Source organism: Pelobates fuscus, chromosome 7, assembly GCF_036172605.1.
Source record: "Pelobates fuscus isolate aPelFus1 chromosome 7, aPelFus1.pri, whole genome shotgun sequence".
NCBI classification, from domain to species: Eukaryota; Metazoa; Chordata; class Amphibia; order Anura; family Pelobatidae; genus Pelobates; species Pelobates fuscus.
This window is the reverse complement of record NC_086323.1, coordinates 187,067,432-187,084,458: the sequence shown is the minus strand read 5'-3', so window position 1 is coordinate 187,084,458 and position 17,027 is coordinate 187,067,432. Positions and strand designations below refer to the sequence as shown.

General features: G+C 42.1%; 1 protein-coding gene across 1 annotated transcript in view; it reads right to left on the bottom strand.

Annotated features, from left to right (window-relative positions):
* STAB1 (stabilin 1) overlaps positions 1-17,027 on the bottom strand; it is a 426,801-nt gene that overhangs the window by 212,357 nt on the left and 197,417 nt on the right. Inside the window, exon 36 of the mRNA XM_063426973.1 lies at positions 8,526-8,582. Coding sequence (XP_063283043.1) covers positions 8,526-8,582 — 57 coding nt within the window. The remainder of the gene's footprint in view (positions 1-8,525; positions 8,583-17,027) is intronic.

Sequence of the window (17,027 nt, the reverse complement as noted above, 5' to 3'; positions counted from 1 at the left end):
ATGTGGTTCGGCACTTCTGAAATTCAGCAATTCTGTACTTCGGTTCGGCACTTAGGCAATTCCCTAACCCTACCTCTCACCGTACCCTTAACCCTTACCCCTTACCCCTAACCCTTATCCTGCTCCTAAACCTAACTCTTACCCCTAACCCTACTTTGGTAAGGATTAGGGTTGGGGGTTAGGTTAGGGGTAGGGATAGGCTTAGGGTTAGCGTTAGATTCTGGTCATCATTCCCTTAATTTTCCCTCCCTCTCCTGTTTTGACACTTTTCAGAAATCCGAAGCAGTTCTGCACTTCGGCACTTCCGAAATTCGGCAATTCGGACATTCGGAAGCATCCGAATGTCCGAATTGCCGAAATCTGTCCAAATTTAAATTTGTACCGAAACGAATTGCACAAACCTTTTCATGAAACACTGAAAACACATCAGAGATAAACATGTAATTTTGGTGCAGATCTCGTCCCAAGCTCCCGCCATCTTAGTGGATCCTGGCAGTGAGTTTTGCAAGCTGCCTTTGTGTGCCCTATGATGGACCGCCTGTTTCCCCGACCAGGTGCCTCCATCAATCGATGCTCCTAGTGCTCACCGAGGACCCCAAGCACTCCACCAGACACCATCAGCACAGTAGCCTCCTAGCTGCCGTAACTTGGCTGGGGGTCTCGCCATCCCTTCCAACCCTGGACCACTCCTGGACCTAGCTCCCAGTGGGAAGGTCTCTCCTCCAATAGAGTATAGCAGGTATAGCTGTGAAGCTCTTACAAGAGCTAGCAATAAAGCTTGTAAAGCCGGTCCCTACAGCACAAGGAGAGGCTCTATGTTGAGGGTAAGGCAGGTCCCTACAAACACGAGGCTAGGCTCTATGTTTGGGGTGAAGCAGGAATGGTTTAATGGTAGCCACACTGACCTTTTATGCAAGTCCCCAAGCAAGGGTGACATCCACATGGACCTTGTTGGGGACAGGGACACAAATGTATACACCAATCACAATAGAGTTACAATCTAAGGCACTCCCACACATAATACAATAAGTTTTCCCCTTTACTTAGGAAATAATTGAGTCAAGCAGTATACTAAACTCAATTATCTCCAAACACAAAAAACATATTTTACAAAACCCCAAAAGTACCCCAAAAATACATAAAATCCCCACAATTATTACATCCCTTGATAGCCCTGATCTGGGTGACCAACATATCCAAAAATAACCCAGATCAGCTCAGGGGTTCAGGAATTCTATGGAAGTACCATTTTGACCGACCGCATGCATGGTTTCATGCCCAAAACAGTTCCAGAGAATCAGGCTATGCAGCCGGTCTACTTTGAGGATTCAAAGTAACGTTCGAATTACCGAACAAAGCCGATCATGGATATCGTTAGTGTATGTGTCTTGTTATGGGGCATCTTCTTAACGAATCCCATTCGAATAGCTAAACCTGCAGGGAAGGTAAAGTTTAGCGGTGTTCGCGCCGTCGAGGGTCCGATTGAGTTCCATGCACTCAACAACCAAACATCGCTGGATGCGTTTGACTAAACAAGATGACCGCCGCCACGTGGTCGAAGGGCACTTTGAATGGCTTCGGGAGTACAGGAGTTCGAAGTGCCACTTTGAAAGTTCAAATGGTTCCCCACAGGCACAAACAGAGTCTTTAACCCAGATTTAACACAGGGGCCATAGTCCCAGGGCAAGAGGCTGGCAAATATGCCCCTCCAAGAACCCGTAATGAGGTCCAGTTCATCACATGCCCTTTTTCAAAGTCCGGTGCACTTTAATCCAGACCTTAATTCCATCTTGTGACTTGCCTTTAGTCCCAAGGGCTCCAATATCAGCTCTATTTAAACCCTTGGAGAATTCCTCTCATATGAAACTGATACTCAGGTGCTCCTTTCTAGTTGCCATATCATCAGGAAGGCGAGTATCAGGAATACAAGCCTTTCCTCTGGAAAAAGCACATTGCTTCTACAAAATCTATAAAACAAACATGCTACAGCAATTAAATACATTTAAGCCTTACAGAAGGCCAGATGGTGTTCTCCCACCACTAATGTGTTTAAGGAGCTAATTTGAAAAATATCCAAAGTACTGATGTTTTTAACAGAGCTGTGTTAAGGTGGCCCAGGGCCCAATACATGTGAGTTTATGAAAGGTGAGAGATGTATGGGAAAAAGGCTGAGTGTATCTGTGTGTGCTTGTTGAGCATTGTATGTGTGGTAGTTGAGTGTTGTGTATGTGTATGTTTCCCTTTCCCTTCCTCTTTCCTGATGGTCCAGTGGAGTGTGAGTTTACTGATCTGCACAAATTGTGGGCACAGGTGGTCCAGTGGAGTGTGAGCTTTCTGATCTGCACAAATTGTGGGCACAGATCCTTTTAAGAGTGCCCTTGCACTTTCAGCATTCTGAGTCATCAAAAGAGGGTACCCTTAACCCCTTAAGGACCAAACTTCTGGAATAAAAGGGAATCATGACATGTCACACATGTCATGTGTCCTTAAGGGGTTAAAGTAGTCTGTACCTGTTGTTGGTACAGACCACAATACTCCTTCTGTGAAGTGAGGGAGCGCGAAGCTGTGCAGAAAGTCTTTTTGATCCCCCACTTGGCTCGAGGAGGGATCAGGCCCAGAAAGGGGCCCAACAGGATATTCAATTAAATAAATAAAGAGTGCAGAAGCAGGTAAAATAAATAAATTGAATTAAAGCTGATCTATGTTATAAAAAGATGCTAGAGAAGTAAGTTGCACTGGTTTACTTTGGGGAAAAAAAGGTGTTTCAGCAGAATTATACATACTTTTATGCTCGTAAATGTTAATATATGTCTGCACTGCAAAGATGTTGTAACCACAGTTTATAAGATTAAACTATATGATTGCAATATCATTTTAAATAGAATACCATACTCTCTTGAACATGTCAACATTTCTCAGTCATTAGTTGAAAACATACTTGAAAAACCAGAATAATCTGAATGTACCTTTCCTGGTTAAATACTTTGTTGTTATTAATTATTATTATTATTATTATTATAATATGGTGTGTGGCAAACCTAGCCACTTGGGACTGCCTAAGATAGAATGGTTGTGCCTATTTTCTGTTGTGTACTGCGCTCCGGTATAGTGTGGCGTCTCCGGCTATGTTTAATTTATGCTGTACTGTGTATGTCTGTTCGAATCCTCCCCATCCGTTAGCATTGCTATTAAAACTGACTAAGTTGTATATTTTGAAGTAGAAAGGTAACGGTTTATGTCCTCGTGGTTTTCATTACTGTATGTTACAGCAGGGGCTGATGGGAGGAGGACCTGGAAACAGTAGTCTCCCTCCAGTCCCCTCAACCAAAACCCCTGCTGCCCATCTTTGGAAACCCCTGTTAAGTGACCTGCTATAAATATCAGTTTTTTTAATAAAGTGACAGTTGAGTGACCTGCTTTAAATATCAGTCTTTTTGAATAAAGTGTCAGTTGACTCTCAGACTGTGTTCCGTCTGGTTCTTGGGAGGATTTGGGAATATTGCCTGCTTCCAGCTTTGTACTTGGATTATTGTGTTCTACCAGCGGAGATCCTGGGATTATAATATTGCAGCTCCGCAACAATTGGTGGCAAGCGGCGGGATCCAACCGTACAGCAGGAAAAACGCTGTTTATACAATTGGAATTGACATACTGGAAAGCAGAAGGCAATTGATACAGATGCAGAAGTGAATGGGGACGGACTACACCATATTGAAACGGCAAACGTTAAAGGAGCTGTTGGAAGCCAGGGGTAAGATAGCCAGCAATAAGCCTAAAGCAAGACTTATTGCCGAGCTAATGGAAGGAGACCGAGCTCGTAGTGCTACACCCCCAGCAAACATGGAGGAGACCCCATTTGAACGAGAAATGAGGACAAGATTGGCATTTTGGCCCGCTCCAGTATCTCCAGAAATTATGACCAGAATTTCGGCGGATGCACAGGAGTACGTGATGGCGCAAAGGAATCAAGCCTTCTCACCTCAAGCAGAAACCGCTGCTGTTTCAACTGTGGGCCAGGGAAGGCCAAAAATACCACATCATGCATTTAAAACTTTTTGCGAGGATAAAGACGAAATAGATGGATTCTTGCAAGATTTTGAAAGATTGTGTGACTTGCATGATGTAGAGCAAGCTATGTGGGTACCCTTGTTGGCAGGCAAACTGTCTGGGCGTGCAGCAGACGCCTACCGGGCTGTACCCAGAGAGGACAGCAAGAATTATGACAAGGTAAAGCAGGCGCTATTAGAAAGGTATGCCATTACCCCAGAGGCATACCGGCGCAAGTTCCGAGAATTGAAAAAAGGGGACAAAGACTCACACGCGGAGTGGGCACACAAGCTTGACCAAGCCTCACAAGGCTGGATACAAGCCAGCAGAGCTACCACCATGGAGGAGTTACGCCAGATGTTGCTACTGGAGCAGTTTTGTAATGGCCTGGCGCCAGAGGCTCAAGAATGGGTGAATGACCGAAATCCTCACACCCTAACCGAAGCGGCACGATTGGCCGACCAACATTATGATGCTAGGAGGCATCATAAAAATAATAACCGAGGGTATGCAAAACCCAACCCGCAACCGTTTCCAGTTATTGCTCCTGCCCTAGCGACAGCACCATCCAGACCAGCACTTGTGGGACAACCTCCCCACTCCCGTTATAATGGAAGGGCCAACATCCAGTGCCATGCCTGTAAGCAATGGGGGCACATGGCCCGGGAGTGCACCCAAAACCGGAGCCGCCAGAGCTGGAATCAGCTCCGGCAGAATATGGCCCCGCAGGCAGCTGCCCATTATTATCATACAGAGCCAACTTTGCCAGGAGTGCCGCTTGAGTCGGCTGATGAACCCCTGGGCGTTTTGCACGATGTAATGTCCATCCATGCTACTGACAACCGACAACCACATCGCCAGACCGTGACTCTGGAAGGGAAAGAGGTACAGGGGCTACGTGATTCCGGCGCTACCTTAACTTTGGTTGCCCCGCATTTGGTGTCAGGATCAGCACATACCGGGGGATCGGTAGCAGTCCGGGTAGCAGGGGGTGCCATGTACCGGCTACCAACTGCCAAGGTACATCTGAATTGGGGTACGGGGGAAGGTATGGTGGAGGTGGGGCTGATGCACAAGTTACCAGCTGATGTTGTTTTGGGGTTATGTGAGCGCTTTAACGGTACCTTGAAGCAGATGCTCAGGACATTTGGGGAGTCCCATAAGGACTGGGAGAGGTTTTTACCCCATCTGCTTTTTGCGTACCGAGAAGTGCCACAGGAATCTACCGGCTTCTCTCCATTTGAGTTATTGTTTGGGAGAAGGGTGAGAGGACCCCTAGACTTAATTAGAGAGCATTGGGAGGGGGGGAGCAGTGCAGATGGAGTCCCCATTGTGCCATACGTGCTGGAGTTTCGGGACCGCTTGGAGGCTCTGACCCAAACCGTACGGGAGAACCTCCGGGCGGCTCAGCGGCGACAGCGCCGGTGGTACGATAGGGGAGCCAGAGACCGTAGCTTTCAGGTGGGACAGAAAGTTCTAATTTTGAAACCTGTCCGCACAGACAAGCTACAGGCCACCTGGCAGGGCCCATACCAAGTGGTAGAACAGAGATGTGACACCACTTATGTGATCGGCCCGTGCTCTGGGGTAGGGAAACGACGCATGCTCCATGTGAACATGCTCAAACCCTATCACCAGAGAATAGAGGAGGTAGCAGCCATCTGTGCCCCAGCCACTGAGGATTATGAGAATCTGCCCTTACCAGACATGTTAGAAAAGGAAGATTCTGCAGAAAACGATACAGGTGTGCAGCTGGGGGAGCGGCTAAGTCCCCAGGAGCGTGCCCAGGTACAGGAGTTGATTGCGGCAAAAGGTGCTACCTTCTCCAATTTGCCAGGGTACACTCTGTTAGCTACCCACCGAGTAGAGACCCCAGGACAGCTCCCTATGAGACAAACTCCGTATCGTATCCCTGAAGCAGTAAGGGAGCACATGAGGAAAGAAATTGAGGAAATGTTGCAGTTAGGGGTTATCGAACATTCAGATAGCCCCTGGGCCTCACCGGTAGTGCTAGTACCCAAGAAGGATGGCACCACACGGTTTTGTGTAGACTACCGGAGGCTCAATGACAAAACAGTGTCTGACGCCTACCCGATGCCCCGTATAGACGAGCTGCTAGATAGGATGGCAAGAGGCCAGTATCTCACTACCATTGATCTGTGTAAGGGATACTGGCAGATTCCACTAGCCAAGGAGGCCATCCCCAAGTCGGCGTTTGTCACCCCGTTTGGCCTGTATCAATTTCGGGTCATGCCTTTCGGGATGAAAAACGCTCCGGCTACCTTTCAGAGGATGGTAGATCGGCTACTGGACGGGTTCCAAGAGTACGCCTGTGCGTACTTAGATGATATAGCCATTTATAGCCAGACCTGGTCAGATCATTTGAAACATATTAGTGTGGTCATTGACCGTATTGGAGAGGCAGGGCTGACACTAAAACCTAGCAAGTGTCACATAGGGATGGCAGAGGTGCAGTACCTGGGACACAGGGTAGGATGCGGACAGCAGAGGCCCGAACCGGCCAAGATAGAGGCAGTAGCTAAGTGGCCTACCCCCAGGACAAAGACACAAGTATTGGCGTTCCTTGGTACCGCTGGTTACTACAGAAAATTTGTGCCCAATTACAGCGCCCTGGCCAAACCCCTGACAGACTTGACCAAGAAAAACTTGCCACGACAGGTCAACTGGGCCCCAGAGTGTGAACAGGCATTCCATGACCTAAAAACCGCATTAACTAAGGCTCCTGTGTTAACTGCCCCTGATCCAACTAAACGATTTCTTGTTCACACAGACGCTTCCATGTTTGGATTGGGGGCAGTACTGAGCCAAGTGGGAGCTGATGGCGGAGAACATCCCGTAGCTTACTTAAGCAGAAAATTACTACCAAGGGAAGTAAGCTACGCCGCCATCGAGAAGGAATGCCTGGCCGTGGTGTGGGCCCTCAAAAAGTTACAACCTTATTTGTATGGACAACCATTCTCCTTGCTCACAGATCACAACCCGTTGGTGTGGCTACACAGGGTGTCAGGAGACAATGCCCGGCTGTTGCGCTGGAGTTTGGCGCTGCAGCCGTTTGATTTCACGATCCATTATCGCCCTGGAAAACTGAATGGTAACGCCGATGGGTTGTCCAGACAGACAGAACTTGAGAAATGATCTGTGAGCACTCCCCCGGACATCCCCAAGCCGATCCGTTGGGATCAGACTGTGTATGCCGGCTTGGTTCTGGGGGAGCATTGTGGCAAACCTAGCCACTTGGGACTGCCTAAGATAGAATGGTTGTGCCTATTTTCTGTTGTGTACTGCGCTCCGGTATAGTGTGGCGTCTCCGGCTATGTTTAATTTATGCTGTACTGTGTATGTCTGTTCGAATCCTCCCCATCCGTTAGCATTGCTATTAAAACTGACTAAGTTGTATATTTTGAAGTAGAAAGGTAACGGTTTATGTCCTCGTGGTTTTCATTACTGTATGTTACAGCAGGGGCTGATGGGAGGAGGACCTGGAAACAGTAGTCTCCCTCCAGTCCCCTCAACCAAAACCCCTGCTGCCCATCTTTGGAAACCCCTGTTAAGTGACCTGCTATAAATATCAGTTTTTTTAATAAAGTGACAGTTGAGTGACCTGCTTTAAATATCAGTCTTTTTGAATAAAGTGTCAGTTGACTCTCAGACTGTGTTCCGTCTGGTTCTTGGGAGGATTTGGGAATATTGCCTGCTTCCAGCTTTGTACTTGGATTATTGTGTTCTACCAGCGGAGATCCTGGGATTATAATATTGCAGCTCCGCAACATGGTGCGACAGTGTCTCTGTCTCCAAATCTCTCCTCTGTGTGTTAACATTTAAAATGCACACATATTTATACCTTAGGTGTCTTCATTTTAGGGTTACTATAGTTCATATATGAAAAACTAACACTTGTTCATTCTAGGGACCTCCCTTAACTTGGAAAAAATACAAGGCCATAACTAAAACGTAGGGGTGCACACGTCATGGGAAATTCCCTAACAAGATGGCATCTTAAAGTCTGAACATCTTTATCTATTTAGGGTTAACGCAGTATAATATGTACTGAAAGAGTCGTAGCATAGCCTTTAAGCTTGTTTATGCATTATTGTTATTGTATTTTATCTGGGATAAAATGGCGTAAACATATTATCAACTGAAAATAGGTGAAAGGTTATTGCTTAAAGAAACATGCATGAAAAACAATATGTTCAATTTCTAACAAATTGTCAGTTTGCAATATCTCTTAAAGACAAAGTACACAGTTTGAGAAATACAATATTTTAATTTGCCCATAACAATGTAGTTGACGCAAAAAAAGTGATATACTGTCACCCCTTAACTATACCCCAAGGGGTTAGTGCTTGGTCCCTAGTGTCAGTAAGATGAAAAAAGAAATTGCTTATGAAATAATTTCCAGAGAAGCATTTGCAAAATATCAATATATATATCATGCCTCAATTTTCAATACTCACTTGAAGTGTACTTCCTTCTGGGCATATAACGTCTTTGTTGCATCTTCTACATATTGTCTGCAATACACAAACATATAAAACAGGGAGTTGTACTGATAGTTAACAAAGTTTAAGCATGCATGGGATAGACATAAGGCTATACTAACTATAAGATAAGGCAGGGGACTAATGAAAGTATTTAGAAAATTAGGCAGACTAGATGGGCCGAATGGTTCTTATCTGCCGTCACATTCTATGTTTCTATAGTTGCTGAGTGTTAACTATAGTAACTGAGTGTTATGGGGGATGTTAATTTTGCAGAGGTATCAGGTATTGGAGCAACTATAAACAGGAAATTAACACCAGGAATTTATCTTACCTGGTCTAGCCCACCACAGGATGATCTCCCAGATAATTATAAACAGTTATCACTCTTTTTTTTTTTTATATATTCTTTGGGTTTTGTCATACACAATGAAGTACAAAATATATGTAACATTAACGTACGAAGACTTAACATTTACTCATACATGACACATTCTACCTGTATGGAAAAGGGGGCTAAACAGGGGAGAGCAATTCCTATCTTTTCTTTATATGACTTATCTAACTCAAAAGTGAATGTTTTACTCATATTTTATTAAATGCCAACATTTTATCAAGACATTTCTCTCTTATCATTGTATTCCTGACCGAAGAATTATTTCTCCTGCATACACCCGATTCCATCTTTAATTGGAAAGTTAGTTGTTTTGCCCATTGATAGTAACTAATTTATATGGGTTGTTTCCATTCTCTCGCTATGTGAATCTTCACAGCCAGGAAACTATGTGTAACCAGATAATAAGTTGATGTTGCTAAATCAGGCCAACCCATATGCAATAATGCTGTTATCGGACTTTTTTTTTATTTTAATCTTATCCATATCATAAAGTATTTTTTTTTATAAATTCTTTATTTTGAAAAAGTTTGTTTTGTGGGGTGGGGGTACAGAAAAGAAAACAGGGAGTTAAGGTTTGTGGTACAATTTTCGCAGAACATACATGTGCTTATGATGGCAATCATCATACAGTATTTTATAAACCTGATCCCATATAGTTTTGATTTTTGTGCAGCTCCACCATATGTGAAGATAGCTTCCAACCGCCCTCAAGCATCTCCAGCATACATTTGAGTCACTAGTGCCCATTTTGTTTAATCTGGTCGAAACCAAGTACCAACTGTTACATACTTTAAAATAAGTTTCAATCAGAATTATATTTTGGACATTTTTCTTAACTGTAACTAGGGTTTTACCCCAATCACCAACATCTATGTTAATATTGCACTCCGTTTTCCATTTTTTAAAACTGTTTTATAACAGTAATTTGTGACATAGTTCGGGTCAACATATAGCATTTTGTTAAAAGATTTAACATTTTCATTGGTGCAAAAATTTGTTTCATATAGATGGCATTTTTACTTTTTCCCTTATCAAGATTTTTAGAGACAAGTGATTTGATTCTTAAGTAATTAAATGTTTCAGATTTTGGTAAATTATATTCTAACATTAGAGCTGCAAAATTTTTAATTCTTCCCTCTTTCAGAATATTATTTACATCATTAATTTACTTTTCTTTCCACAAGTCTAACTTTAGATAAATCTTTGAGCAATTCTGAAATCTCCAACTCCTTTTTTCTTAGTTTAAACCACACTGGAACAATTGGGGAGATAATTTTGTTTTTAACTTCTTTCAATATCAGATAACCTTTTTCTTGCCAGACAAGTTTATTTATATCACTTTTTTTATAATAATTGGGTCTCTAATATAAACCAACCTGTTTCCCTCACTTCTTTTTTAGTTAGAATTTGGATATGGTGGATTATACTGGCCTCATAATGTTTTTTCATATTGGGGAAATTCATGCCACCTTGGCTAGGACTATTTGTCAGCTGGTCAAGGTTGATGCATGGTCATTTCACTTTCTAACCAGCTGTCTGGTATGTTTTTAGATGTATAATTTTAAAAAATATGTCCACTTGGGGATAATATAAGCATTGGTGATATTAATTCTACCTAACCATCTCAGAAATGTATTATTCCACTTTTTTAACATTAGGTTTGTTGATCTAATCAGTTTCAAAACATTCTCTTCAACAATTCTATTTGTTTTGTCAGAAAGCGTAACACCTAGATAGTCAAAACTCTTCTCTAAAGCTATGCATTTCCAATATTAGTTTTTTTTTTATATCGACATCACAATTTTTGAACATAACCACAAATGTATCTATATTTATCTTGTAATTACATATCTCACTGTACTTGGCAATTTAATTCATTAAATGCGGGATGGAAGCAATGTGGTCGGTCAAGGTTATTATCGTGTCATCCGCATACATGCACATCTTAAGATCTTTTGAGGCTACTAGAATCCCCCTGATATATGGGTTTGACATTACCCTAGTTGCTAGGGGCTCCATGGATATTATTGATAATATTGGCAAAAGCGGGCATCCCTGACGGGTGCCATTACCCAAAGTAACCCAATCGGTACATAAATCTGCACCCACCACCCTGGCCATATGATTTTGGTATATGGTTTTATTTTTTTATTTTTTTATTATTTTTTTGAGAGAGAGAGAAATTTTAAGTGCATATAATCAATCTTGAGAAGCCTCTTTACTTTATCCTATCCCTTTCTTTGTGTAATTATGCTCTTTAATAAATTTTCCTGCCTTCCCTTTGTTTTTCTTTTCCCCCTTCTTTTCTCTCCCCTTTTCCTTTCCTCTTTCTCCTTTTTCCCTTTACACATAAAACTAAATCATATATACATTTACACAAGACAAAAAATCATAAATCATATATACATTTACACAAGACAAAAAACAAAAAACACTACATTTTGCTGAGAGTTTGGTATATGGTTTTAATTGCTGTTTTCATCCATCCACAAAAAACATGGACTCCAAGGCCCCGAACATATATCCCCATCTGACCCTGTCAAAGGCCTTTTCTGCATCCAATGACAGGGTCAGAAGGGGCTTCCCCGATCTATCTCCCCAATCCAAAATATTCATCAACCTTTTCAAGTTAGCGCTTGCCTGTCTAGTGGGTACAAAACCGAACTGGTCTTCATGAATTAAACTAGGTAAAATATTCCTTATTTACCTTATTTAAGATTGCCGAGAACAGCTTAGCGTCTACATTTATTAGAGAGATTGGGCAATAGTTATTAAGTTCCAAAGGATCTTTCTCTTTTTTAAGAATTGTATTATATTTGCATAGAGCATTTCTTTAGGTCTAGAACCCTTTTCTACAATCTCGTGAAAAGCGTTGGCTAAGTGTTCACACAATATATCTTTATAAACCTTTTAAAATGTATTGGTCATCCCGTCTGGACCAGGGGTCTTAAAAATGTACTAGCCTTTCGATGGCTAGTTTAAATTTTAGTTTAGTGAGAGGGGCATTCATATTATTATTTTGTTCCTGTGTTATTTATTTAGATAATTCTGTTTCCTTCAAATATTTATTTATTTGTAGTTCCTCGGGTTGTTTCACTATATTATTTAAGTCCTCATAATAGGTCTATTGTTTTTGGGTTTCTATGTTCTATCGGATCTTTTTGAATACCTGTTATCTTATTTTTCCCGGCTTTCCTTCTCAGCTTGTTGGTTAACCATTTTGTTATTTTATTATTGTCTTGATAATAGTTCACTTACATTTTTTTCTAGATTTGTATTCAATTTAATAGATTTTAAACAAAAAAATGTTTAGTTGTGTTATTGTTTTGCTGTTTAGAAAGGTTTTATTTATTTTTTGATAGTTTGTAATATTCTATGTATGGCTCTTCCCTCGAGGCCCCTTTTTCTTTATTTATTCTAATTACAAGTTTTATCAAGTATTCCCTCACAACAACTTTGAAGGCACACCAAATCTTTGAATATGGCATTCCTTAAGTTTTATTTTCTTTAAAGTATAATTCTATTAACTTGTTTGATTTGTTTTTGATGTGTTTTTGATGTTCCACTTTGGAGAGGATACTGTCATACAAACGCCAAGTGCTAAAAGGTTTATATTTTTTTGACTTTTAATACAAACAGATTATAGCCATGATCCACCCATAGGTTCTCTCTTATTGTAATTTTTTGAGTCTGTTCTACTAAGCTATTCTCTCCCAATTCGTTTTCATTTGCATGGTACACTCGCCGGATGTCAAACAAATTATTGTCTCACAATATTTCCCAGTATCTTAGATTGTTTCTTTAGTTGTTTTTTTTATTTTTTATTATCTTTAATTTTCTTATTTTACCCCATATCCGGGACACAATTACAATCACCTGTGACAACCAATATTCCCATTTTAACTTTTTCAACCCTATCCATTTTTTTAAGATATTTTATTGGTAATACGTTTGGCAAATAAAGATTAACAAAGGTATATGTTACTGAGTCTATCCCACATACTAGAATTCGGTATCTTCCTTCGCTATCCAACTCTGTATATAATATTTCATTATTAATCCGTTTTGAAAAAATAATTACGACTCCTTTTTTTCCTCCTTCACCGATGCATGTATAACTTCTTCATACATACTTCCATCTAACTTTCTCTTCCCTTTTCCAGTGAGTCTCTTGTATCCTAGCTATGTCTATTTGTTCTTGTCTGAGTAATTTGTAAAGAAGTTTTCTTTTACATGGAGTGTTTAGCCCCTGTATATTCATAGAAATACACTTCAGAATTCTATTCTATTCCTATTTGCTCCCCATCCCTTTCTCAGTCCTCCTCACGGGATCAACACAAAAAACAATCACACAACATGGAAATTCCCTTCTATGGAAGGGATAACCGCATACATCCTCACTTACACAAAGTGTGACAAAAGCCCCCTCTTAGTGTAACATCTAACATTATTCTCCATAATATAACTAGCTAAGATCTTCTGTAAGATCTCCAAGCAGGGGTATTTTTAGGGGTTGACATGGACCAGCACTTCAAATAGTTATTATTTATAAACCCTTTCCCACCATTTATGGCCAAAGAAAGAAAAAAAACAAAAAAACATTATATGAAAGAATCCTGAAATCTACAAGTCTGAACAGGAGGCTGCGGCAAATGTAGACGCGACATTGGAAAGCGGACTTTACACCTATTCAGGTTTATAATCACCCTTTAATTAATTACACCCGTTCATGACACAAATTAGATTTCTCAAACTTATTCTATATTACCTTTAATATTATGTGCCTTTTTAAATTATTTCTCCCCTTTTCCTCCCTTTCCCCCTCTCTCGTTCCTTCCCTTTTTCTATCTATCCATTTCCAAATGGCAAGTGTCTTAGCTATCTTTTTTCTATCTTCAAAGCGAAGTGTTTAAAACATTTCATTATCTATCTTGTGTAAATATTAAAACAAAATATATAATATTGTTTATCATATCTCATATTTGTGAAAACTTCCCTACTTTCCTCTTCTCTCTTCAGTTCTATTTTATTGTGTCTATATTACTTCCTTAATATGTGTCATATAACTCACGAGTTTCAAATTTTTAAGTTTCTAGCTCACTATTTATCTTATCCCTAAACATACATATATACACACACACACACACACACACACACACACACACACTTTAAAAAGAGAAGGAGAGAAAGAAAAGAAAATCTTATTTCTTCTCCTGCCCCTCTTCTTATATTCCTCTGTATATTTCTTTTAGTTTCTTTTAAATCAGTAATTATAGCAACTTCCTCTATTTCCTTCTATTTTTTTCTCCCTTCTTCATGTTCCCTCACTTTATTTGTTTCTTTGCCCATTCCTCCAATTCCTTTGTTTCAGGAAATATATCTTAGTGTCTTTCCAGAACACTGTTATTAATTTGTTTGGCCCCATCAGTATCTTACATTGTGTTGTTCAAGTGGTATCAGGGTTGTAATACATTTCTTTCTCCACATTCTTGTATATAATGATACGTCCTGGTCAGGGCCGGATTAAGAGCACACTGGGCCTGGTGCTGACAATTATGATGGGCCTAATTACGGAATCTTATCGACCAAAAACACTAAAACAGTCATACCTCCCAAGCGTCATGTATCTGATGGAGATGGTGCTGGAGGGAAATGCATAGGGTTCATCTATAAGAAAACACATACTCTATGCTAATCTCTCTCTAATTTATGCTTTCATTTTTCAAGTAAATCCATACCCCCTAACAGCAGTGTCCAGTGAAGCAGGAAGTCAATGGGCTGGGTAAAAGGGTGGGCCACTGGTGCGAATCACGTAACCAGAACTGCCAAAAGGGGAGAACATGCCCAAAAAGGGGACATGTCTGTCCAAAGAATTTGAAGGACAGCCTGGCATGAATGCATGTCAGGCTGCCCGCCAATAATGCAGGCTGTCCAATTAAGGGCATACTATGCAGGCAACACCCTGAGCTTGACATAAATGTGTCTAATGATGCGCTCACTCCATGCTTTCTAAGGACTGTCCCCTAGCACTCGCTGGTCCACTTGTCTCCTTACCTTCTTACTAGCAGGCAGAAGTTCCTGGTATATAGTCTGGGACAGAGAAAAGGTGTATGTAGTAAGTGTAAAAGAAAGGGGACATGCCACAGTGTTAGAGAGACCAACGTCTGCATTACCTAAACTAATTTTATTGTCAGCCAGTCCACACAAGTTTTGTTCCCATACATCCCTCTTAAGCTTCCAAACTTAAAGGGACACTATAGTCACCAGAACAACTACCACTTATTGTATTTGTTCTGGTAAGTAGAATCATTCCATTCAGGCCCTTTGCAATATACACTGTCTTTTCAGAGAAAATAACTCCACTGGCCACTCCTTAGATGGCTGCTAGAGGTGCTTCCTGTGGCAGTACTGCCTAGTGTACAGCACTGCCATTCAGTGTCTCCACCCTCTGCATGCAGACACTGAACTTCCCTCATAGAGATGCATTGATTCAATGCATCTCTATGAGGAGATGCTGATTGGCCAGGGCTATGTTGGACTTGTGCTGGCTTGCCCCTGATCTGCCTAGTTGACAGTATCAGCCAATCCTATGGGGAAGTATTGTAATTTGCTCAGACCACCACTTCCGATGATGTCAGCAGACAGTCAGTTCAGAGGCAGATCCAGCAGCATATTTTACTATATTTAGGGAGTCAAGAAGGGGCCAGGGTGGTTGTTTTAACATAATAGGGTCAGAAATACATGATTGTGTTCCTGACCCTATAGTGCTCCTTTAAGCAAGAGTATGTGAAGAGTAGTTAGGGTTGCCACCTTTTTTGAAAATAAATACCAGCCTTAATCATTTGTATAATCACGAGGAGTGACATCAGAGACAATTCTGTAAAATCACCAACAAACTACTCACAGTTTGATTCTGCTGTATAGATGGATTGCTCCCAGTGTCTCAGTCTCGCAAGTCACCAAGTGTCTCAGTGTCCCTATGTATCACAGTGTCAGTGTCCCCATGTCACCCAGACCCCTAGTCTCCCAGTGTCCCCATGTCTCAGTGTGTCCCCATGCCACTAGGATACTGGGGACACAGTGAGACATGGGGACACAGTGAGACATGGGGACACAGTGAGACATGGGGACACTGAGAGACCCAGGGACACTAAGAGACATGGGGACACTGAAAGACCCGGGGACACAAAGACATGGGGACACTGAGACATTTATGGAAATGGGGACACTGAGACACTAGGGACACTGAGACACTAGGGACACTGAGACACTAGGGACACAGAGACATGGGAACACAGACAATGGGAGACTAGGGGACACTGGGAGATTAGTGGACACTGGGGACACTGGCTGGGAGACAGACACTTGGGGATACTGGGAGACATGGGGACAGTTGTGGACATAGACATGGGGACACTGGGACATATAGGGACACTGGGAGACATGGGGACACTAGGCACACTGAGACACTAAGAACACAGACACTGGGAGACATGGGGACACTGAAACATTTGGGGACACTAAGACACTAGGGGCACAGACATGGAAACACAAACACTGGGAGACTAGGGGACACTGGCTGGGATACAGACACTTGGGGACACTGGGAGACATGGGGACACCAAGACACTAGCGACACTGGATGGGGGACATGGGGACACTGGGAGAAATGGGGACATAGTGTCTCCGTGTCCCTATGTCTCACAGCGTCCCCATGTGTCTGTGTCCCTATGTTTTCCAGTGTCCCCAAGTGTCTCAGTGTTTCCAGGTCTCCCAGTGTCCCCAAGTGTCTCAGTGTTTCCAGGTTTCCTAGTGTCTGTGTCCCCATGTGTCCTAGTGTCTCAGTGTGTCCTAGTGTCTGTGTCTCCTAGTGTCTCAGTGTCCCCATATGTCCCCTAGTGTCTCAGTGTCCCCTAGTGTCTCAGTGTCCCCATGTGTCTCAGTGTCCCCATGTGTCCCTGCTGCCTTTCCCCCCATCCCTCACTTACCTGAGCTGTAGAGCTGCTGTCTGGACTCTGTGCTGTGTAGCTGCTCCCCCACGGATCAGTAAGTAGTAGAGAGAGGCAGGGATATGCTGTAAC